General features: G+C 43.3%; 1 protein-coding gene across 1 annotated transcript in view; it reads right to left on the minus strand.

Annotated features, from left to right (window-relative positions):
• Window positions 1-24,624, minus strand: part of ARHGAP31 (Rho GTPase activating protein 31) — a 96,579-nt gene that overhangs the window by 38,805 nt on the left and 33,150 nt on the right. The window contains exon 2 of the mRNA XM_006210319.4: window positions 1,487-1,589. Coding sequence (XP_006210381.2) covers window positions 1,487-1,589 — 103 coding nt within the window. The remainder of the gene's footprint in view (window positions 1-1,486; window positions 1,590-24,624) is intronic.

Here is a 24,624-nt window from a genome sequence, read left to right on the forward strand (position 1 = left end):
GTATTCACTTGGTCAAACAACGAGTGACAAAGTCAGCCAGACTCAAGCCAGCATCTCCAACAGCTCACTGCCTGTTCACCAGTAGTCCGGTTCTGCCCCTTTAATAAAGGGAAGGGAAATCCCTTATGCTGTCAGAACCTGAAAGGAACTGAGTGAGGCCTTGAAAAGAAAACCATGCAATGGCCTTATAAATTCATAGGCATGTGTTTTTTACGAGGGCAGAACAAAAACAAAAATTTCCCTTGTCAAGGCTAAGGTCAATCCTTAAATGAAAAAGAATTGGCCCCTGTCCAAGTGTCCTTCCCTGATACCAACTGCTGGGTAGTATATTCCAGAGCTAAGAGCAAACCACTAAAAATACTTGCTGCTGAAATTCTGAAAAATGTCACATGAGTACATTAGTGAAATTATATAAGCATATAAATTTGTCAAAATCTATGGCTGCAATAAATCAATTACTTTTTAACAGCTCTTACTTCTCCAGAAGTAAAAAGGATGTTTTATTCCTTTGATATAGTTTTATTACAGTGGAGATTTGAGGGGGAGGGACAGAAAACCAAATAGGAGGAAGAAAATAAAAATGAATTGCACAATGTATTACATTTATATACTAATTTTGTGACAAGAATGTTTTATTATTTTAAAAGTCTACATTTATAGCTAAAGAGCGTATAGTAAATATATAAAAATAATACAATAAAGTATGTTCTTTTGATATTAAAGAACAATATTCAAAATAATGAATCTATTGTTTTAGTCATAGAACAATATATTATATATAACCTATATACGCTGTACATAAGCTATATAGATTTATGTATACTCTATTTTATATATATAATGCATATAAAATATACACACACATATCTGTGTTTTATATGAAGATTATCGTCCTCTTAATTCAATGAGATAGAAATTTCTTCAAAAAAAATCCTAGGATACATTTCAGAATTGTTTAGGATAAATCCATAGGATTGGAAATAGTTCCTCCATCAGTAATTTTTAAAATACATGTATCAGTTAGAGAAATGCACAAGACTTCTGACCTCTCGACCAGATGAAATATCAAATGTTGAGTGTGTACCAACAGAAAAATTCACATCAATCTCTAAGTTCTGAAAACCATGGAACAGGGATATGAGCTTTGGGTTGGTAAGTGGGTGATAATAAATCATTTTTCCCCAACTTGTAATTTAAATCGTTTGAGTTCAATTGAATCTACCTAAGAAGGATAAATCTGGTACAAGACAAAGAAACAGAATAAAAGCCCTCAGGAGCTTTTGTTGGAAAGAATTACATCAGACTGGAGAGCTTCCTGATTGGATTAAGAACAGTCAGGCAGCTGAAAACATCAGCACTTGATCTTCTGTCCTGCCAAACTTCCCTCAATCCCTTCAGTGTTTAATAACCCCAACACCTGCAGATAAAGGTATGGACAGAGGAAAGATCATGGAAAAATTCTTCGGTGGGCTATTCTTTGACTTACCTTAGCCGCTGTATGTTTGAGGTGACTCCTGAAAGCCGATAAATTCCATCCACAATGCCGTGAGTCTCTATAAATTCTGCACAGCTCTTCAATACATATGGAACTATGCAAAAGAAAAGAGAAAACAGTAAAGTATTAGACATAAGTCTGACTGTCTTTTAAAGATAGGCTTTTAAAAATCCAGGTAACTTCAAAAGAGAAATGAGTATAGAATGCATATGAGTTACAAGTGGAAACAATTACTTATAAATGGTAGATGATGTTCTTTGGTATTTAAAAAAAACATAGGGTTTTCTTAAAGTTTGGAAAACTCATGTGTTTTAAGAGTTAGGGTTTTTTTTTCTTAAAGAATTTGAAAAATATGCAAACACTTAGATTTTGAAACCAGCGGTGACCTTGGAAATCCCACAACCCAACATCTTCATTTCACTGGTTCTCCCAGTGTGGTCTCCTGACTGGCAGCAGCAGCATCTCCTGGGAACTTGATGGGAATGCAAACACCAGGCCCCACTCCAGACCCACTGAGTCAGAGATCCTGGAGGTTGGGGCCCAGCCATCTGTGTTTTAAAAAGCCTTCCTGTGACTGTTGAATGATAAAATTAGAGAACTGTTGCCTATTCTAGCCATGAAGAAACAAAGGGGCAGGTAAATCTACTTCTCTCACTCAAGAGTACTGGTTGCTTATGAAAAGTAATTAACACATGGAAAAATGCTTATGATATAGGTAGGTAAAAGAAAAACAAGGCACAAAATCAAATATACATTGTGAATTCAACTATGTTTTAAAAAATTACAAAGGGAATAAAGACTGGAAGAATATCTGCCAGAATATTAAAAGTGATTTAAAGGTTAAAGTGTTTTGATTTTTTTAAAGGTAAAAACCAACCCCCACCCCACCACCACCAAATGGGTCAAACCAGTCATTGACTGAATGGACCACATAAAAGGGACCAACATGGCCTCTTGAATTCCTGCCACTCTAGAAGTCCAGTGCCTGGGTAGAAGAGTCTGCCTATGCTGTTCTCTCCTTGGAATTGACTTTGACCAGCCTAGCCAGCTCAGTGACCTAGAATGGGAGCCACAGGCCTTCTGGATGGCGTGGAGAGAGTGGCAAGTCACTTGACACTTTGGTCCTCAGGCAGACTCATGTGAAGTCCCTCCATGAGTGTGCTGTGGATGGTAGTTTACCAAAGCTTTGGGTGCCAAAGTCTTCAGGCATAGAGATGGTATTGGAACTTCATGAACTTGTGGTTGGGTTAGCACTGTGCCCACTCCCCTAAAAAATACCCAGTCCATTAACACCTTAGGTTAGACTAGTGCCTATCCATTAATGCTTAATGCACACGATCATACCTACACCTAATTCCAAGTTGGACTGGACCTTGACATGAGTAGATACTAGGCATTCAGACTCAACATTCTTCCTGGATTCACTATTACAATACTTTCTAAACAACTCTCCCATCATTTTCTTCAACTACTAACTATCATTTTAGGTGCTGATACCCACATCTCAAAGGCAGTGCACCCCCAGAGCCTCTCCCCTCCAGGACACATCCATATTTTCCCAGTGTCATTCGTGACCAACTGGTGAGATGTTTCTTAGTTACCCCAGGTGGAAAGAGGGCAGGGAGTGGACTTGGAAATATTGAGGCCAGAGACACAGAGGTGGAGCTACTCCCTTTGAGTGACTACAGGGTAGGATCAGGGTGTGGTGGAGGAGGGGCTGTGAGAGTGGGCGGGGTCTAGAGCCCCCACCTGGCTTCAACCAGAAGAGCTATACTCGGATCTATTTTATGAAATAGAGGTCTTGGTACAATTTTTCTCTCCAACCCTCATGTCTCTCAAAACATTTTATAAACAAACAAACAAATAAGCAAGCAAACAGAGTTCAAATGCTATAAAAAGTTGTCTCATTTTTTTTTTAAATCCCTATTGTGCACAAAAGGTCAGCTCCTTCCCCAGCACACCAGCTGCTGTTCTGTAACCTGCCACACGTGGTCACGGTTCAGAGCACAGGTTGGGACACCAAATTGCCTTTGTAGCCTTGGGCAAAATATGCAGTCATTCTCTCAGTTTCCATATCTGTAAGATGAGGATAACAATGATGTTAACCTCAGAGCTGGCGGACTGAAGTAACACCTGTAAACACTTGGCACAGACCCTGGCATATAATGAGTATTCCACAGTGACAGTTACAATTTCTACCTGAAGCTTTTCTATGATGAAATTTATAATTTGTGAGATGCAAGCTTGGTGAAAACAGTTCGCCTCCTTCCATCTGATGGGCAGCGGGGGGCAGGTTGACCAACCTCTTACCAGTCAACACTCACCTCCACTATTCAGAATGCCTTTTGCAGACTTCTCCAGTTCAGTGTTTCTATTTGAAGGTCATTTTGCTCACCTGTGGCTTCTTTTCTATGCATTGAGGTGTATCTTCATAATACAAAGGCAGCAGGGCAACAGGGTATGGATTTTGTTAGCAGTTCTGTAACTGTGCTTAACCTGGACGTGTTTGGCAAGGTGCTTCTGTACCAAGGTATACGGCTGTGATGCCACACAGGGCACAAGTGGACTTAAGAGCTTGGACCATTTCCAAGGAGGACTCAAAGACAAAAGCCTCAGCCTTGAAGGCCCTTTATAAAGAACACTCCACAAAAGGGCAGTGCAGGGTCACCCATCCGTCCTACCCCATCCTCAGGGAGCAGCTTGCCAGCACCATGGCCCTCAGCTGCAGCACCTCGGGCTCCGTTTGTTTTAAAGGTGGAGAACACATTCCCGGATGGAGCCTCTGACATAAATTTACTCTGGCTTTGGTACAGAGGCCCTAGAACCTCTTGTCCTGGATCTGTTTAAACAGGAGGCAATATTAAAACAACTCAGAGAAAAAGGCCATGGTCCCAGTCCCTGAGGAGTGTTAGCTTTCCTGGATTCTCGTCTCAGGCCGCGTTGGAAGACTAAGGAGTCTCCATTACTCTCAGTAAATGTGAAAGGACCCACTTGATCTCTGTAATCATCTGGCTCTAGAGTCAGAGCAGTGGTTCTCAGATTGTGGTCCCCAGGTGAGGGCCAGCAGCTGCTTCCAGGTGACTCTGATGCACACTAAAGCATCTCATACTCTAATGTGGATACAAACCACTGGGATCTTCTTAGCATGCAGATTCCAATGGGAGGGTTGCTGGGGGTGCTCAAGAACTTGCATTTCTAACAAATTCCCAGATGATTCAGATACACACAGTCTGCAACCCACATTAAGGGTAGCCAGGCTCTAAAGGTAATACTGGCCCGTGGTGGTGCAGGCGCTAATAAGAGTTTTGTTTCAAAGCCTCAGAACTCTTTAGACTATTGTCCCTGGGGTCCAATCAAACTGGGGGCACCCTAGGACTCTGGACAGGGTAGAAGCTTGGTACAAAATAGCTGAGAACTTACAGATGAAAAGAAAGCTTTCATTGTCTACTTAGGCCTGAAAGGAGTGATGTTGGAAGTCAGAGTCACAGAGCTAGTTCTGTGGGATTTATCATGAACCCAAAGAACTTTGTCTCCTCCTACAGAGGTACACACAGTTGCTGATTATGATGCAATATTATAACTTCTTTGAATTGTTCCACTGATGGTTCTCTAAGTCCCTTTTTTGTTTTGTTTTGTTTTTCCTGGATCAGCGATCTTAAACGTTAAATTTTAATCTGAGCACAAAATAAATCTTGAGGTGGTTTCTGATGGAAAAGAAAACTTTGCCTTTGATTTACGCTTTACAGTTTACAAAACATTTTAAACTTCTTTGTTACATTTGATCCAATCTGGTACAACTAAAAGACATTTTACACTTAGAAATAAATAAGTATAAATAAACATATGTTGGGGTACTCCTTTCCTCAATCCCTAACCTTTTCAAGGGTTTAGGGCAGAAAAGGCCAGCAGTCAAACCATTTCTCTGAATCCCCCCAGAAGTAATGTCTGCTAAGCTGCCCCAGTTCCCCATGTGGCTGAGATCTGATCAGATCTGGAGAAAGAAATTGGAACAAGTACAGTTTTATTTGGTCAGTTGTGTGGTCATGGCGGCCTCATTCTTTCATAGTGCAAATTGCATTTGTGTTTCAGGGAAATATGGCATGTCTCCATCCCCATTCTGGATTTTTGTTAGGGTCTTGTACAGGTCACATTTCACCCCCTCTCTGAGTTCTGCATCCCTAATCTTCAAAGTGCATACACATAATGGAATATTACTCGGCAATAAAAAGCAATGATAAAAGCATGTACGTGATAGAAGGCTGACTATGGAAGAGTACATACTATATGATTCTATTAATCTAGGACTCTAGAAAATACAACCTAATTTTTAGTGAGAGAAAGCAAGGAAGAGGAGGGAAGTGGGAACTGCAGAGGGGCAGAGGAAACTTTTGGGAGTGATGGATATATTCATCATCTTGACTAGGGTGATAGAAAGGACCAAGGACCACTGGCAGATGAAGAACTGATACTTGCAGGGGGAAGGTCACAGAGAGACAAGCCACTGAACAGGGAAGAAATCTCTGAGAGTCTGCTGCCGTGCACAGGGGACAGAGTGAGAACTCCAAGCAGCTCTGCTCTGCAGTGGATGAGCCCATTCTGCTCCCACATTTTTTTTCAAGAGATGAAGTAAAGATTTCAATCACTTTTCCATGATTCTTGACTGTCAGCAGAGAACTTCCTCGCTTCCCATTCCCTGGGAATCTAAGAGCCATCTCAGTGGCTCCTGTACCTTCTCTCTCTGCCGGCTCCCAGTTTTTGTTTCTGTCCCATCCATCCTCTGTCCTGCGACTCCATCCCTCCTGTGCCACACTCCTCCCTCGCCTCTGTGAGTCTCCGCTTGCCTGAGAGCTCACTGTTCTTTGCCAATTCCCTGTTTTCACTTCTTTCTACTCTCTTCCTCCTGGCATAATGTGGAATTATAGAAAAGCCTGAAAGTTTGTGGTATTTATTTTTTTAAAGTATAATATTCTCTGTTCTTTAAGAGTATAATATTCTCTGTTCTTTACAAAAAGCAAGTAACTGCTTAAAAGAATTTTTAAATATCTTTAGACTTTCACCTGTCCTCCTTTGAAAAAAGTTTTTTTTTTATTTTTTAACCCTTAAAAATTGAGATATAATTCAAATGCCATGAAATTCACCCTTTTAAAGCATACAATTAAGTGGTTTTCAGTATACTTACAGAGTTAAGCAACCATTTCAGAACACTTTCACTACCCCAATTCTGGGACATTTCTATATGTACAAGGTTATTCAATGCAGAAATTTTTTGCAATAGCACAAGATTGTCAATCAATAGGAAGCTGTTTATGTAAATAATGGAACATCCATGTAATGGAATACTATATAATCATCAGAAAGAATGAGGAACTTTCATGTACTGATATGCAGTTGTCTCCAATATATATTATTAAACAAAAAGATCAAGGTGCAGATCGTATTGGTATGCTAGCATTTGTTTTTTTGTGGTATGTGGCATTTGTTTTTTTTTCTTTACAGAAAACAAAAGAACAACTATACAATTCCTTTGTATATGCGTTAAATATCTATGGAAGGACACATAAGAAAGTGACAACTTTAGTTGCCTACAGGAAAAAGAACTGGGAGGCTGGGGCCAGAGCTATGAGCCAATTCTTTTATACTTTTGAGTCTTGAACTATAAGAATATATTACCTTTTCCAAAAATTTTTCATAAAAAAGTCCAATTCAATAAATACTTATTGCAAACTTGCTTTTATCCAGCACTAGGTGCTGGGTGTTGTCTCGACCTGTGTCATCTCCATTACTAAGTTGTGAGCTTCTTAGGACAATGAGGACAGTACTGTCTTATTCATCCATAAGAGCCTTGAAAACACACACACTTGAAGTGTTTCGCTGAGCAGGAGATTGGCCATTATTCTCCAGATTGGTTTCCAGTGCTCCATTGATATCTGGGTCCTTTGAAGAAGAAAGCACTTTCTATGTGTCAGGCACTGCATAAGGTGCTTTTTTTTCTCTTTTCATAGCATTTTCCATTCTATAATCATAGCCAATCCATGAAAAAGGTAAAATTCTTCATTTTGAAAATGTGAAAGCTGATTCTCAGAGAGGTTAGGTAAGTTGTCCAACATCACACAGCCAGTTTAAGTGCCAAAGTGGGGATCCAAACTTAGGTTTGTCTGACTTTTTTCATGGTACCACACTGAGGAAGACAAAAAAGAAAGCCCTAGGCTACACCTGCCTGACTCAAACCCTCCCCACCTGGAGGGCAGGTCCCATGAATTGTTGGCCAAGTATGGAGGTAGCATTTAATGAAAGCTGACTGGTTCCTTGCCCTTAACTACCCAAATGCCTGAAATTCTACCACTGCAGACCCTACTTTACAGTGGTGATGGATTTTAGGTGTTCAACACCTAGCAGTTAACATTTACTTTTAAATTTCTTTTGAAAAGTTACAAAAGCAATATGAAAATGAAAAACACTTCCTGACTTCAAGCCATACTATAAAGTTATAATAATCAAAACAGTATGATACTGGTGTAAAAACAAATAGATCAATGGAAAAAAGTCAAAAGCCCAGATATAAACCCAAGAATATATGGTCCGTTGTATTTGACAAAGGGGCCAAGAATACTCAATGTAGAAAAGATAGTCTCTTCAATAACTGATGCTGGGAAAATTGGATATTCACATGTAGAAGAGTCAAACTAGACCTATATCTATACCACTCACAAAAATTAACTTGAAATGGAGTAAAGAACTCAATGTAAGATCTGAAACTATGGAACTCTCAGAAGAAGACAGGATAAAAGCTCCTTCACTGGGTCTTAGCAATGACTTTTTGGATATAGCACCAAAAGCAGAAACAACAAAATGAAAGATAAATAAGCAGGACTACATCAAACTAAAAAGCTTCTGCACAGCAAAAGAAACAATCAACAAAGTGAAAAGACAACCTATGGAACAGGTAAAAATATTTGCAAACCATATATCTGATACGAGGTTAATATCCAAAATATACACAACTCAATAGCAAAAAAATTAAATAATCCAATTTAAAAGTGGGCAAAAGATCTGAATAGACATTTCTACAAAGAAGATATACCAAAGGTCAACAGATACATGAAAAGATGCTCAACATCACTAGCCATTAGGGAGATGCAAATCAAAACCACAATGAGACGTCATTTCATGCCTGTTAGAATGGTCAACATCAAAAAGACAAGATTTAACAAATGCTAGTGAGAATGTGGAGAAAAGGGAGAACTTGTGCACCATTAGTGGGATTATAATTTGTTGCAGCCACTATGGAAAACAGTATGGAGCACCCTCAAAAAATTAAAAATAGAACTGCCATATGATCCAGCAATTACACTTCTGGGAGTACATCCAAAGGACACAAAAACACTAACTTGAAAAGATACCTTCACCTTCCTGTTCATAGCAGCTTTATTTACAATAGTTGAGACATGGAAACAAAGTAAGTCTCCATCAACAGATGATTGGATAAAGAAGTTGTGGCATACATACGCGATCGAATAATATTCAGCCATAAAAAATAAGGAAATCCTGCCATTTGTGACAACATAGATGGACACTGAGGGCATGCTAAGTGAAAGAAGTCAGAGAAAGACAAATACTGCATGACCTCACTTAGACGTGGAATCTAAAAAACCAAAATAGAACCAAACTCATAGAAAAAAGATCAGCTTTGTGGTTACCAGAGGCTGAGGTGGGAAGGGTGAGGTGCAGGAATTGGAGAAAGGTGGTCAAAAGGTACAAACTTCCAGTTACAAGATCAATGAGTACCAGGGCCGTGAGGTGCAGCATGATGACTGTGGTTAACACTGTTGTATGTTACATGTATTAAAATTGTGAAGGGAGGAAATCCTAAGTGTTCTCATCACAAGGAAAAGAAATTCTTTGCTTTCTCTTTTTCTTGCATCTATATGGGATGATGGATGCTAACTAAACCTATCGTGGTCATCATTTCACAATATATGTAAGTGAAGCCATTATGCTGTACACCTTAAACTTATACAGTAATGTATGTCAATTATATCTCAGTAAAATGGGGAAAAAGAATAAAGAATGAAAAAGATACACAAATACAAAGAGCAAAGAGTGTCTCCCTTTTACATCACCCTTCCCAGTATCTTAAATGATAAAAATCACTGAAAAGTTAATAGTGCGTTTTTGCTTTTCTATATCCTTAACTTTGTTTTTCTGAATTTTCTCTAATGAGGATGAAGCACAAATAATTTTTTCAAAGAAAGAACTAGGTTTTAAAAAACAAATTTCACTAAAGAAGCCAGAGGCCTTTCTGAAGTTAGTGAGGCAATTTCTGTCTATTTGTTGAAGTCCTTTCCAGTGACCCTGCGAGGTGGTTGCTCCTTGTTAAATAGAAGGGTTTGCCTAACTTGCAGGCCTGCTGTGGCTGAGGACTAGCTCTGCTCCACTGCTGGGTGAAGCTCCTGATGGCAGCCTGGAGTCCCCTCCTTTCCTCACTTCCAGGGTCTCAGATGCTAGGTCCAGTCAGCTCTTTCCTGTAGAAGTGTCCAGGTCCCCCCCGGTCCATGCCCTGACCCGTCCCAGCCAGGCCCTCAGGTCTCTGCTATCAGTGCACCAACTCTTTCCAATGACAACAATTCTCCTACCTAAGCAGATGCACTGGGGGCCTATGTAGCCCAGGGGACAAGAAGGTGAATGAGATCTTTACCCTCAAGAAGCCCAGAAGGGAATAGACGATTACTGTGCACCTAATATGTGCTCAGCCCTGAGCGCTACACTTCCATGCATGATTTGTACCCAGTTCAGTCCTCACAACCACTTTATGAGGAAGGCATTTATCCTTGTTTTATAAATGAGGAAACTGAAGCTCAGAGGTATTATGTAACTTGGCCAGTGTGAAAATATCAAGCAAAATATTAACGTTGAGGGCCTTAGGCACAGAAATGTGATAGCAGTTCTTCTAAACAGATTACACCACAGTGGGGGAAGTCAGGCAGGGCTTCTGGTCTTGAACAAGAACAGGAAATTGTGTGCGTTAAAGAGAGCTGGGAGTATGAGAAGGAGCTGGTTAGAGAGTGCTGAGACAGGACCCTCGCCCTGGGTCCTTACGATGTGTGAGTAAGTGGATAGAGGACTCAGAAGGCTACACATTAAGAACCCTGACACTGTTTCCTAGCAGTGATCTGAGATGCTATGATGTGATGTGATGTGATATGATGCAGTAAATACTATGACACAGGCAGAAGCCTTATGTCAGCTTCTGGCATATAATAATCACTTTGTAAACATCACCCACTTTCTGTTGGAGGTAGAGCAGGGACTGGCATACGCAAGGTGGGAAAACAAGAAATTATGTGCTGAATCCCAGGAATGCTGACTAGACCAGTCTGGTGGAAGAGAAGGCAAACTCAGGTAAACTGGGGGAGCTTTTAATGACAGCCTAGGAAGACTACAATCTGTTTTGAGCTCCACTGTCAGACAAATCTTTCTAAAACACTATCTTGATGATAAAGCTCCCTGACTCCAAACCCTTCAGTGGCTCCCCATTGCCTACAGAATAATGTCCAATCCAGGCCTCATCAGGGGTATCCTGGAATTCCTCACCTCAAGGGAAGGGGCTTTTGAGCAAGGTGGGGAAGGGAGGGGATAAAGACTTGCCACAAACATATCACTCAGATGAGCAAAACCAAGGTGTCCCTTTAGGGTCAGTGCCGAGGACCTCTTATGCTTTGTCGAAGAGGAGGTGAGAAGGCCCATGCTTTTCTAGCTGCTTCCTAAACTTTCTTTAGGAGAGACTCAGAGACAAAAGGCTGGGTGAGGGCAGTGAAATATCTGGGACCAAATGTCCATTATCTGCTAGTTAACAAGCCAGTGGAAACAGCCTCGGAGGCACTGTCACAGGGGCCCTGGGTTTGCTTTTGTTTTGGAGGAGGGGATGGTTGTGACCATGAGGAAGGGTGGTGCTGAGTGGAGAGAAAGGGTGGGGTGTGATGAGGCTACACAGAGAACAGACCTCAAGGAGCCCACACACGGCCTTGGGCTTAGAGCTGGCCCTCGTCACCTTGTACACAGGAACTGTGCAGAAAGTGTCCCTTTGCTGAGAATATCCCTCACTGAAAATAGAGGGTGCTAGGCTTCGTATAGTTTACAAAGACTTTTTTTTTGGCTGTTCTTTTCTACGGTCTGTCTTTGTTCTCAGGGGCGTGGGGGGCAGACGTCACTCACTCCATAAGGCTGCCTGTGGATGGCAGAAAGTTCGGTCATATCCCAGCAGCCTCAGGTCCGGCTGTGAGCATCAGCTTCCCTTTCATTGCCGAGAAATCATTTAAATTCTCAACTTAACTGCACACAGTCAGGGTGGCTCATGTGTTCAAGATTTTATTTTTGGACTAGCAGCCCCTCTCTTTCTTGCCACTCGCTTTCTGAGATGCCACGGATGGGGGCTCTTCCACAGCGATGGATAGAGAGGATGACCACATGTCCCTCCGGAGAGAGTCCCAGAAGAAGGGATGGAGCTGAGCAGGTTAATGAGAGAGAAACAAGGAAAATAAACCAGCTTCTTGAATTGTATGCTTCACTAACACCAATCATCCTAAGAATGAGGACAATGCAAGTTTTCTTCTCATGTGTGTCCAGACTTTTTTTGTTTGCATGCCTAGTAGGTGGTCATGGGATGCACTAACCAAACGCTATGTGGGGTCCCTTGCTTAATGATCATTATTTCATTTAATTCTCACAACTCTGAGGGGTAGACGTGATTGCTCTTATCTTACAGGTGGAAAACTAAGGTTTGATGGCGTTGAATGGCTTGTCCAAGATCAAACAGCTAGTGGCAAAGCACTGATGAGTCTGTCTGAATCCCAAGTTCATGCATTTTTCAGTACCTTACATAAGCATAACCTCCACACTAGGGGAACCCAGGCACAGACCAGGCATGGCGAAGACCAGAAAGCAGCAGAAAGCTGGGGTGATTTCATGTCTAAGAACAACCTGATGAGAGAGAAGGACTTACAACAGGGAGTTAAGGACCCCGGGTTCTAGTCCTGACCTCCAGGTACTAGATTTCAGACCTTTGAGGGGAGTAACCGTTCTCCTCTTTGAATTGCCCCTAGGTGTCTCCCAGATACCAGATGCTGGTTAAAGCAACACAAACCAGCTGTATGTCCTCAAGCAAGAAACAGCCACTCCCAGCCTCAGACTTTTCTCTGTACCAAGTTCAAGTTCTGGATCTAGATGATTGCTTATTCCTTCCAAGGCCAACATCCCATGACCTGTGAACTTCCTGGATGAAGCCAGGGAGAAGCCAGGCTAGAAATGAAACTGATTCTACCTGCGACGTTCAGGTCCTCACTCCTACTGGTTCCAGTTTATCTAGGTCTTCTAGGGCAAAGCATTAGCGTTATTTTTTGTTTGTTAGTTTTGGTTTTGTTTCTTATTTGTGTTGTTAATTGACTCCCCATCTTGCTCCATCCATAAGAACAAAAATTTGTGTTTTACCTGCATCTCCTTCGGTATTGCTGGACTCCTATTAACCCCAGGGCTATTTTTATTATTACGGAGGCTGGAGTCCTCCAGGGAGTGGGCTCTAAATGGTGCTGAGTTCACCTGAAGGTCCTGTGACTGAGGGGACCATGCCCTGACAGCCAGAACTACCTCCTCTTCCTGGTTGTACCTTCTGGTTTCCCCCGGGGGGACTCAGCTTCCAAATGGTTTCCAGGCTTAGGGCACCATGGGTTCTTTTCATTTCTGTGTTTTCCTAAGATCAACTGTGCTAATGAAAGATGGTGAGCATTTAGAAAAAACAACTTCATCGCTGGCCTGCTGGGCCTAGGCGAAGGACAGCCAGGTAGCGCTTATCAGCTCCTCCCTGCTCACCCCCCTCCCAGCATCCTTTCATTTCCTGCCCAATATTCCCGAGCCACAGGCAGCCATTGTTTCCAGAACCGCTGTGCTTGGAAGCCTGGGTACCGCGACCTCCCAGAGCTTCCTGTTGTTACAAGGCCTCTTTCCTGCTGAAAACAACGGCACTTCCCTGCAATGTGTAACCCTTTTGGGACAACCCGTTTCTTCCATGAACTTGTTCAGTGCTTGCAAATACTGGGTGCTCATTAAATTTATTTTATTTAGCTTTTTTTCCCCTTATTATACGAGTACTGCAAGTAGAAAAAAAATTTAAATACAGATGAGTAGAAGGAAAAAACCCACCAAGTCTCATCCCCTTCCATTAGAACTTGAAGCCTCTTTGGTGTTCATGGTTTAAGACTATGCATCTGCATACGCAGGATCTCCCCGAGACCAGGGCTGACCATTTCCAATGGTTGAAAACAGAGGGAGGGAGGCCTGCCTAGAAACTAGCCTCCTGGAGATTCTCATACCTTGGTGTGCAACAGAGCCTCTCAGCAGCTAAAGAAAAGTGCAGACTCCAGGAGATTCCCCTACAAATTCTCAGGACTACCCTTGGAGAAACTCTGAAAGAGATCCTCTTTTAAAAGTTTGTTTTAAAAAAGTGAAAGGTGTTCATGGAGCAATTGAACATGAAGGAGTTGGGGAGGCGGCAGAGTGGTGACGTTGCTGGGGCTTTTAGTGCTGGCAGTCTCCTCAGTCCATCCCCCTGCAAACCACCAGAATGAGTTTTCAAAAACACAGATCTGATTGTGTTTGTCCCCAGTGAAGACCGAGGACCACAGAGGGCTTGCTCGCTTCTTTATGACCCCTCCCCCAACACGACCCTCTCCAGTCACATCAAACTCCCCACCATTCCCTGAGCCCACCCGTCATGCCTTTGCACGCTCCTTGTGACTGAGATGCACCCAGATGCTCCAGCGTCCTTCAGAACCCAGGTGAGGGAAGTCTTCTCTAGAGCCTTTCCTGTAACCTCAAATAGAGTAAACCGCCAAAAAAACAGGACACAAAGCTCTGCTGTATTGTCTAGAATTCTGAACACTGTTTTATGATGTAAACCAAGGTTGTCTAATTTATTTGAGTTTCTGTTTTTTGGTCTCAGGGAACATAGCTGAACATAAGGTAGAGTATTTTGGAAACTGATACTCCTCCCTTCCCCAGCTTTCTTTCTGAATCTCTGATGCATCACAACAAAAAGATACGCTCCTGCAGGCACTGCACCTTCACCTTTGTGGGGAATGCATCGTTCTTCACGTAAAATCAGGCAAAATTAGTAGTGATCTGCAGTGTGTTAAAACAGCAAGGGATGATGGCATCCAAGCTTTTATCCTGAGATTTTGCAGATCAAAATGTACCCAGTATTCTGAATGTTTCCTACGGAGAACCAGCTTCATTCAGAAGCCAGGTACTGTAATTCCCTGAACCTGAATCCCTCTCCTTCCCCCCCACTATCATAACCCTGCTCTCAGCTCAGTCTTTAGAAGCGATTCTCCCCGGATATGCTGAGGATAGAGCCAAATGATAAAGACGGCATGAAGGATTACAGTCAGAGTTCGGGGCACTTCCTCTGAGGAGGAGGAAGTCATGAATAATATCTAAAGAACGTGGACAACTAGTAAAGAAAAGGCTAGTTTACCATGCAGACAACGTTATTTCTAGTTAGAGAAGCTGGGTCTCAAACAGCTCACCATGCTTTTGATTTCTAACTCTTGCTCTTGCCTTTTCCTTAACAGCTTCAAAATTGGAATTTTCTCCTGCTTGCTTTTTGCTCAAGAAAGTGTTAGTGGTCAGATTTGATCCAGGGGTAGCCCAAGAATGGGCAGCTTTGAAATGGAAAGGCTCAGGTTCTAAGCCCTTTTTTGAGGGTTCGGGGAAGGGGGTCAGGCATACCCCAGGGTTCTCTGGGCACCAGAGGACAAAAGAGCCTGTGTTGGGAGTAACAGCCTAGAAGATGCTACGAAAGGAGACTGCGTCTCCACCCAAGCTTGTCACGAGGAGGCCACTGCAGAGCGTCCACGAAGAAATCAATGCCAAGAAATTGGTGTTTTAAAGGATCTGTCAGTACCACTTACAGTGAAGAGAACCTGGAGGGAGAGAAACCTTCTCAGATAATCCAGGCACAAGGTCACTCAGCACCAGGTCACTTCCTCTGAGAAGCCACCCCTGATCCCTACAGAAGAGGGAGTCCTTGTTACACAGTCTTAGAACAAGGTACACAAGTCATGCTTGATTAAGTGGCTTTTGTTTTCATGGTTTTAAATGCCTGCTTTTCTTCTATTTCGTTAACTCCATGAGGAGCTACATCTATCTTACTCAACTTGTACGACACCACCCATGATTCCTACAGTCTGGGAATGGTCCTCCAGCAGCACGTGGACGAGGCAGAGTGCACACATGGATGAAAAAGTGAAAAGACAGGCTGAGCAGCTGCGTGAGCATCACCTGGACCTCACGTAGGATGTGGCGAGATGACCCATCCCAGCAAGGACCAAGTTAGACGCAAAGTGCACGTCTGTTTCCACGGCTTTTTTCCTTCCCGACTTGGTATTTATTTTCTCCTGTCCAGCCACCCCTCCCCACCTGCCAGCATGCTCCATTCTCCTTCCTGCTTCCCACTGGTTAGTCAACCAGAATCCTGGAATTTTGGAACGTCAGTGTTGGAAGGGATTTTTAAGATCACCTGGTTGAACCTGCCTGATTCAGTGCCAGGAAACTGGGGCTCCAGGAAGTCTGAGGACTTATCCAAAGTCACTCAGCTGGACAGTGGTAAAGCCCTGGAGTTAGAGGGAGACTGAGAAAAAGGTACAAGGGTGTTGAAAAGTGACTAGGATTTCCTTTCTTTCCAATTTTAAGGATTAGGGTTTAAGCATCTGGTAGGCCTCTCTCTGGCCCAGACTAACACACACTTTGGTGTCAGAAGTAATTTAGAGCATTTAAGCTGAGGCACACCCTTAGCAGTCAAACCAAATTAAGTATGTTTATTGGATCTTCACGTGTAAAACACTGTGCCAGACTTTTAGGATTCAAAGAAGTATCTCATACTTAGAAGACACCGCTCGTGACCTCAGTATACGGTCCAGTTAGTTCAATTACACGCAGTTAAGTTGTGGGTAGAGCAAACTGTCAGGAGGAGCCCGTTCTTGCTCATCCTACAGCCGTCAGGCAGGGGTCACTGGGGCCTAATGAGCTCTCTCTGGAGAGGGAGGAGAGGGAGTCAGCTCCTGAGGCCCTCTCTCCCCTTCTATAAATTTGCTTCCTCTGCTTAAAAAGTGAGCAGCTGAACTTCAGTGAGGAGGAAGGGTTTTATTGTTTGAAAGACATCATGATTCCTGTGTAAAAAGGGTGTGGGCTTGCAATGGCTGAAACTCCCCGCAGAGATGGATTAGCAGACTCTCAGAGCAGCGTGGCAGGTGTGGCCTGGGGACACGGGCAAGGCAGGCCTGAGCTGGTTGAGAGGACTGGGGAACCTACCAGGAGGACCACCTCCATATGGGGGACAGAGCAGCCCTGGTGCCACAGGACCCAGTGGAGGGTAGTCAGCCGCTCAGGACCCAGGCCATGTGACCAATTCTCCATCCTGGGATCTGAGAGGGTTTGGACAGGGCAGGCAGTGGGCGGCTGGTGTCCACATAAGAAACGTGGGAGAAGGCTAACAGAGCCCTTCATGACTCAGCCTCAAGTGCGTCTTGGTTTGGAATCACTTGCTTAGCTCACTTAGTGGTCCTCTCTCACTTACCTCCCTTTAAGCATCTGGGAAGAGGGACAGATCAGGGAAAAGAAAAAGATCCCTGCCCTAGTCTTCTCCACTGTGCAAGCTGTGCTCACGTCCCACCCTCTCCATGAAGTCCTCCCAGATTCATTCGTCCATGAATTTGTGTCTTGGGGGCACCCACTCTATTTTGCTTCCCCCTCCCCTACAGCAGTGTTCCCTTGAAGCCTCATACTCACAAAGCCACGACTACAAGTCTTCCCTGACTCCTGTTTACCCTCATGGCCAACATTAGGCCTGGCCAGGGGACAGCTCTCACAGTTTAGCTCTGTCCAACAAGAGAAGGAACTGAGAGAGGGGTGGGGCAGCCCCAGGTGTGGATGTGTCAGGGGGCCAGAATCCTCGCCGGGTCAGAGGCATCCAGATGTGCAGAGGTGTTTGTGGGCTCCCCTCCCTGCAGAGACAAGGGGAAGCTACTTCCCCATCTGGTCTCGGGAGACAGGGAGAGAGAGCAAGGACGAAACCAGTCTGGACACCCTGATCAGGGTTTCCCTTCCCATTGGGCTCTTTGTCTGCTAAGCCTGCCTCTGTGTGTTCCCACCTCCTGGTGGCCTTTCTCCTTGGCTACCAAGTATATCTGATTGTATGAGTGTGTGAATGGGTGAGGATATTTTTGCAGCATTCTTTTAGAAAAGGAGGGCGCAAGACACCGGGGTCTCTCTGAGTTTAGGGGGTATGAATTTTTGGAGTACCACCTCCCACGCTTCTCCTTTTTCCTTAGAACATTCCCTGTGTGCCGGGCACTGGGATAAGTATCTCAAATGTATTACTTCATCCAACCCTGCAAGGCAAGTGTAACTGGCCTCATTTTACAGGTGAGAAATCAGGGGCTGAGAGAGGTGTACCCTCATGCTGAACGTCATCTGGTTTGCAAGGGGTGGAGCCAGCATTTAGGCAGAGTCTCTGACTCTGAATCCTGCTCTTAATTATCTGACCACCATGTTTTGTTTTGTTTCGTTTTGTTCAGAATACACCCTGGTACCTATTAGGTGCTCAATCATTATTTTCCCATCGAACGCTTGACTGAATGTATGAATGAGTGTATCTGGACCCGAGGGGCCACACTGAGCCTCTGTAGACTCACCAGTGTTCATCAGGAGAACGATGCGTCAGGGTGTGTCAATAGATTTTTGATTTTGAAAATTTATCAGAGTATAATTCGTGATCAAATATTCCATGGCTATTAATTTCATTACAGTATCTTGTGTATTTGTCTCTAAATGAAAATGTGTTGGTTGTGGATCCTGAGTTCCCTACACCTTGATGCTCGTAGTTAGAGTTTCCATTTATTACAGTGTTCTGGGAGAACACATTCCCTGTGTAATTCAGGAGTCAGCTGGCTTTTTGGGAAATCATCCTTGTGGGATTCTGAAATCATAGCCTCTGGCTGGTCACTGCCTTTTTAAGAACTTTACTGAAACATGCTCTGACCTTCAATTTTATGTGAACCAGCAGTAACCAACAGTCTCTGCATAGCTCTGAGTATTCTACTGAGAAATTTATTTTTTCTTTTGATCTTGATGTACATTTGGTATTAATTTTTTTCTTGGTGTGTTTCCATTTACACATGAATGACCTCAGTCTGTTTTTAGCAGAGCACTGCTACAGCTGGATGAAGATTCAGGAAAGTCCTTGAAGCCGCTGGCCTCAGAGAGAATTGCTTTTCAAAGCACGTACAATCATAGCACACATTCTGTTACACACACACACTCACACACTCTGAGTCACAGGACATCAGGCTGTGAAACAGAGAGGGTCTTGACTTTGAGGAATGTGTCAATGAATATAAAAAAGTAAAACAACCATCATCTTAAGAAAAAAGTTGTGGGGACCAGGTTGGGTACAAGCTGTGATCTGCAGTCTGGTATGGTTTAGATCAACATTCCACAAGTGCCCAGAACTTTTTAAGTCTTGTGTTAGAAAGTGAGAAGACATCTGGGAGACCCCTGAGAGGTAGCAGGAATGTCTTGTGCACAGATTTCTGGATGTTATGTAACATCGGCTATGAGTTTTTCAGTCAGAATCTGTGCTTGGACGAGCACTGGCAAACTTAAGGGAAGAGCAAGGCAGAACAATAAAGATGGGATTGTCTCATATTCTTGGCCATACGGTCAACAGAATTAAACAGCCCCAGAAGAGTCACTCAGATTCCTCCTGGAGACTGCAGCCTTGGCTTGTGTGCGAAAACAATACCCACACTCCCATGCACGGACAAAGAGCTAGGCTGGATGCCTCACGTCTGCAGATCTGATCCTCACAACACCCTGGAAGGTAAGAATCATCAGCCTCACTTCCAGAGGAGGAAACTGAGTCTCAGAGAAAGAGGTCCCTTGTCACCTCATACAGCTGGTAAGTGGCCCAGGCTGTCCACCGCACGAAGCTGCTGCTTCAAGCTACTGCTGGCATGAGATGGAGCCAATTTTCAAAGAAACTAGAGCTACTCCTGTATCTAATCAGTCACTAAATCCTACTGGGGTTATATACCACATTTGGGAGAGATACCTCTGCAGACCTTTGTGGAGCTCCAAATATGCGGCTACCACTACAGCATTTAATTTATATGATAAAATGAGAAGAGACTGGGTCACCTGAAGAGATGGCCACGGGGGTGAACTAAGCTCTTTTGCGGGCTGAGGTATTCATTCCTACCCCCCAGACCCTCCATGTGTGCCATAAAGGTGTGGCTCAGCAAAATTAGAAATGACTACGTGACAAGAATAAGCTTGTCTTTGGCTACAAAAAAAACCTTGCTGGGATTTTGATAGGAATTGCATCAAACCTATAGGTCAATTTAGGAGGAAACTGACATCTTCCCTATGTTGAGTTTATAAGACTCTTTGGGTTTATTCATTCTCCATTCCTGTAACTACTACCCAAAGGAGAATGCCATTAGTTCAGGTCTAAGTTACTTGACCAACCTGATAACTCTCCTTTGGATTGTGGTCTTCTGGTATCCCCATTCATCCTGCATCTTGCTGCTGAATAGTGGCCCTCAAGCTCTCCTCCACAAAGTTCTTGTCTGGGAGTCTCAGACAGCTTTCTACTCCAGACCCAGGCCCAGGTTTACCCTCTCTGCAAACTCCTCAGACTTCCTCTGCTCATTCATTCTTGACATACCCAGTAATTCACAACTCTGGGACGTTCCCTATTCTTAGGACTTAGCCAGGAGTCCTCCCACACTGCCACACTAATTAATCCGCTTCCATTCTCCTCTGCCAGTTCAAGCTTACTCCACACAAGAAACACTCCCTAAATAACCTAGTCATCTTGTCCATGTTCCTGCACAGTGGCATGCCAGCATCTCTGACATCCTGAGCAGGTCATTTTTAATGCCACCTTTCTTTATATAATGGAATTATGTTCAGGAATAAACATGTAATATAATGGTTATACAATAATAATTGTTATTTTCTTATTTTGTTCTTTAGTTTTAAATCAATTTACTTAAAAAGGAAAAATAGAATTTTGCTTTCAAGACATTCAAATTCAGTAAAATAGTTCACGTATGAACTAAAATTTACGCTTATGAAACAAAAAGATTACACTTTGCAGTTTATACTCTATTTCACTATTTTAAATTTTAACCACAAATAAACACCTCAAGTGCACATATAGTGAATGACTTAAGTTTTGTTTCCCCCTATTTGTAATTACTGTGCTATTGTTGTTTATTTCACGTCTACTGTTTAAACACAGGAATGTGTAGAATCACAGTGGTTAGAGACACAAAGTGCACCTGAAACAAACTCACAGTATTCAAACCAGCATGAACAGACTGTTAAAATGAACATCTGCATTCAAGTCCACATGCATTAGGGGATGGCTGTGCAAGCTGGAGGTGTCCAAGTCAATGTCCATGTAGACTACAATGTTTATCAAAGGATAAGCATTAAAAATGTACTAGCACACTGAATATGCCTGCACATATACTATTAAAATTCACAGTCCCTCAAAATGTTGAACACAGAATTACCATATGATCCAGCAATTCTAGTCCTAGGTATATACACCCAAGAGAAATAAAAACATACTTCTGCACAAAACCTTGTACATGAATGTTCACAGCAGCATCATTCATGATAGCCAAAAAGGGGAAACTACCCGAATGTCCATTAACTGAAGGACAGATAAATAAAGGATGGCATGCCCAACAAAGGAATATTATTCCACAAACAAAAAAGGAATGAAGTACTAATACATGCTACAGCATGGATGGACCCTGAAAACGTTTTGTTAAGTGCAAGAAGCCAGACACAAAAAGCCACATATTGTATGAGTCCCTTCATAGGCAAATCTACAAAGATAGAAGGATTAGTGGTTGCCAAGGACTAGAGAAGTGAGTAGGAAGATGGGGGAATGGGAAGAGACTGCTAATGGACACAGTTTCTTTTTGGGGTGAAGAAAATGCTCTGAAATGGACTGTGGTGAGTGATGGCTGCACAACTCTGTGAACAGACTACACACCATTGACTTGAACACTTTAAATGAGTGAGCTGAATGTGTCTCACTAAAAATGTTTTTAAAGGAATTAATATAGCAATTGTTTAGAACTTAGACCAAGAAAAGACTTTTGGGAGGAAAGACATTTTATCACTGTCATGGTTAGCATTACCTGTGTGTGGTGACCAAGAAAAGTAGACTCACTCTTTAGATGGTCTTACTGTCATTTTTAATTTCTCTGTAGACACACCCTCTTATTCTGGGCATTCAGAGTGGACCTCTCCCCCTGCTGAGTCTTGATACATCACTGTGAATACGCTCAGTGTATGTCTATACCACAGCCCACTTGGTGCTTAGCTCTTACAAATTGCTTGTGTGCAGAGAAAAGTATAATTTGGAACTTAAAAAAATTAAAATAGCGAGGTGACACTCCTGTCTGGGGAGTTGAGAGCCATTAAAAATGAAATAAAAACTTTATATAGTTAAGTGAGTCTTCTGTAGACTTTTTGTTCAGAAATCACTGCTTCTAAACTCAACCCCAGGATCCAGATCCCATGCACGGTTGACCAACACAGAGAGCCCTATACTGATGGAACAAGCCATAGATCTAAATGTCTGCTGTTCTTTCCAAACCCAAAGCAGTGAGAGCCCTGCTCCCATGGCTGTGGAGACACTGGCCCCGTGGTGATCACCCCCTAGTCATGGCCCGACACTCCTGCTCTTCGGAGTCTAAACCCCTCCAACTGCAGCACGGCTGCCATGTATGGCCCTTCTCCTGACTGAGCCCCAAATCCGTGTGGGAGCCCCTGTGTCCTCCTCCGCCCCATCTCCTCCTCCATCCCTCTTCCTCCATCACAGTGCCACCAGCTCCATGCGGGGAGGACACATTTCCCCAGAGGCTCTCAGACCTGCCCACTGCCTACTGGGCTCAAAAGAGGTCTTGTCTCCACTTTAAGAGTCAGAATTAGGGGTCTGGGAAACTGGCTTGCCTTCCGGCAATGTCATAAATGGTGGTCAGTTCCTATAGTACTACAAGTGCTATTTTTAAAGGACTTTCTAGTACATTATCTCCGGTGATTCTTGCAGTTTTTAGCAGCTAGACACTTTCTAGCTCCTAGAACATTTTCTAGACATTTTCTCAATTTTGATGATAAAACTAAGGCTCAGAGAGGTTAAGTAACTTGCCCCAAATCACAGAGCCAGTAAGTGAAGGAACTATGACAGAAACCTATGGTTTTGCTTCCTATTCCAGTTCAGTATTACATAGAGAAGTAAACCACAATAAAATTATAGTCTGCATAGACTGTTGGTTGGTCTTGGAGCCTAACATCATTTTTATTCTTCATGGGAAAATGCATTTCAAATTCCAAGCAATCAATGTACAAGTGTTCCTCTGAAGCATAACTCATGTTTAATTTGGGGGCCGACTCTATTGTCTCTCCAACCAAAGTTTCATTTTTATTGATTCCGTTATTACACTGGTCAGGATCCAAAGGGAGGATGAAAAATAAAGCTTTGGAGTCAGACTCAGGCCCGCCAGCAAATTATTTACCCTTTTTGAGCTTGAGTTTCTCCTCTGTAAAATGAGGGTAACGTTGTACATACAGGATTATCGTTAAGAATGAATGAACAGGCAGGCATGTAAAGTACGGTATTCTGCCCTGAGTCCACATGCAGTAAATGTGTGCTGTAGTTTTAAGGGGGAATTCAGGCACTACAACCTGGAATATATGCCCCCTGACCAGGGCACCCTTGTTTATCCTGCCGTGCAGGTGAAATTAGTAATAGTGTCCCTTTTTACTCTTAAGTTGCCCCAATATGGATGATAAATTCTATGGTCACTTGACCTGACGATGGCTGGCGGGCAGGGTCCAGGAATGGTGACTTCAGGGGATCACACAGTCCCCCGGCCAAAGCTCCCTAATCATAGGAAAATCTGGCCTTTGTCAAGCAAATCTCACCAGGGAGCTGAGAGCTACTGTTTGGATGATTCCAGAAGCAGAGTCTGGGTTCCGTTGAGGCTGAAGCCAGGAAGAGAGCTTGCAGGGATTAGGGAGCCCAGCCAAAGGAACCAACAGTCACGCAAGTGTCTGGTCAGCCAGGAGTCCTGCCAAGGAGCCAGGCCACAAGGGCAGGGTGGGGGCTGGAGAGGGGGCCAAGACAGCAAGCCAAACAGGAGGTGAGGGTAAGCCAGGAGACAAAGTGTCAGGGACACCAGTAAGGGAGGTCAGCGAGGTGCCGGAAGGGCGATGGGTGTCACCGTGCATGGGAGGGGGTGCCTGGGCATCAGCCCCCCATGGTAGGTGGCTCCATCCTTCCTCGTCTTTAAGGGGGCTGAGGCACTGTCTCAGGCACATCCTGGTCGTACCCTCCACGTGTGCCAGGGTTGACCAGTAACTGAGAAGACTGCCGGCGATGACAAGGACCAAACATGACTACACCTCTTGAGGCGCTGTTTCCTCTGTCTCCTCGTGTCAATTTGCCCGTTCAACAATAGAACTGGCAACTCATTTCAGTTTTGCCTGAGTACTGACTTCTCACAAAGTAACTGTCATAAAACACTTCTCATAAACGAGGGGTAATGATCAAAATCCTACTAATTAAGAAGCCAACTTAATTGGTGAAAAGAAAGGACTAATGGTGTGTGGTGGGACTTTGTGACTCTGATTCTTGTGATAAGTCATTGCACCTCCCTGAGCTCACTTCCCCTCGACTGCCAGCGAAGGAGTAACTGCTGTGAAGATAAACAGAGAGCACAGTATGTGAGCATTACAAAGACTGTGGAGGAACATACAAATGCAAGCTAACATAGCTGCTTTATACTAGTAAAGTAGCAGCGTTTTCCAAAACAGACATTTATCATTTGTATTAAGAGAGAAGCTTGAAGAAATAACATCGTATTTAAAAAATAATACAACTGAGGTAAATGTAATGAACAGACTCTAGTAATTAGAAGCAGGGCAACTTCAAACACTAAAGAAATAGTCCTTTACATGATCCTGGAATATGTTGGTGGGAGTTGCTAACCTCA

The sequence above is a fragment of the Vicugna pacos genome, chromosome 1, assembly GCF_048564905.1.
Source record: "Vicugna pacos chromosome 1, VicPac4, whole genome shotgun sequence".
NCBI lineage: Eukaryota > Metazoa > Chordata > Mammalia > Artiodactyla > Camelidae > Vicugna > Vicugna pacos.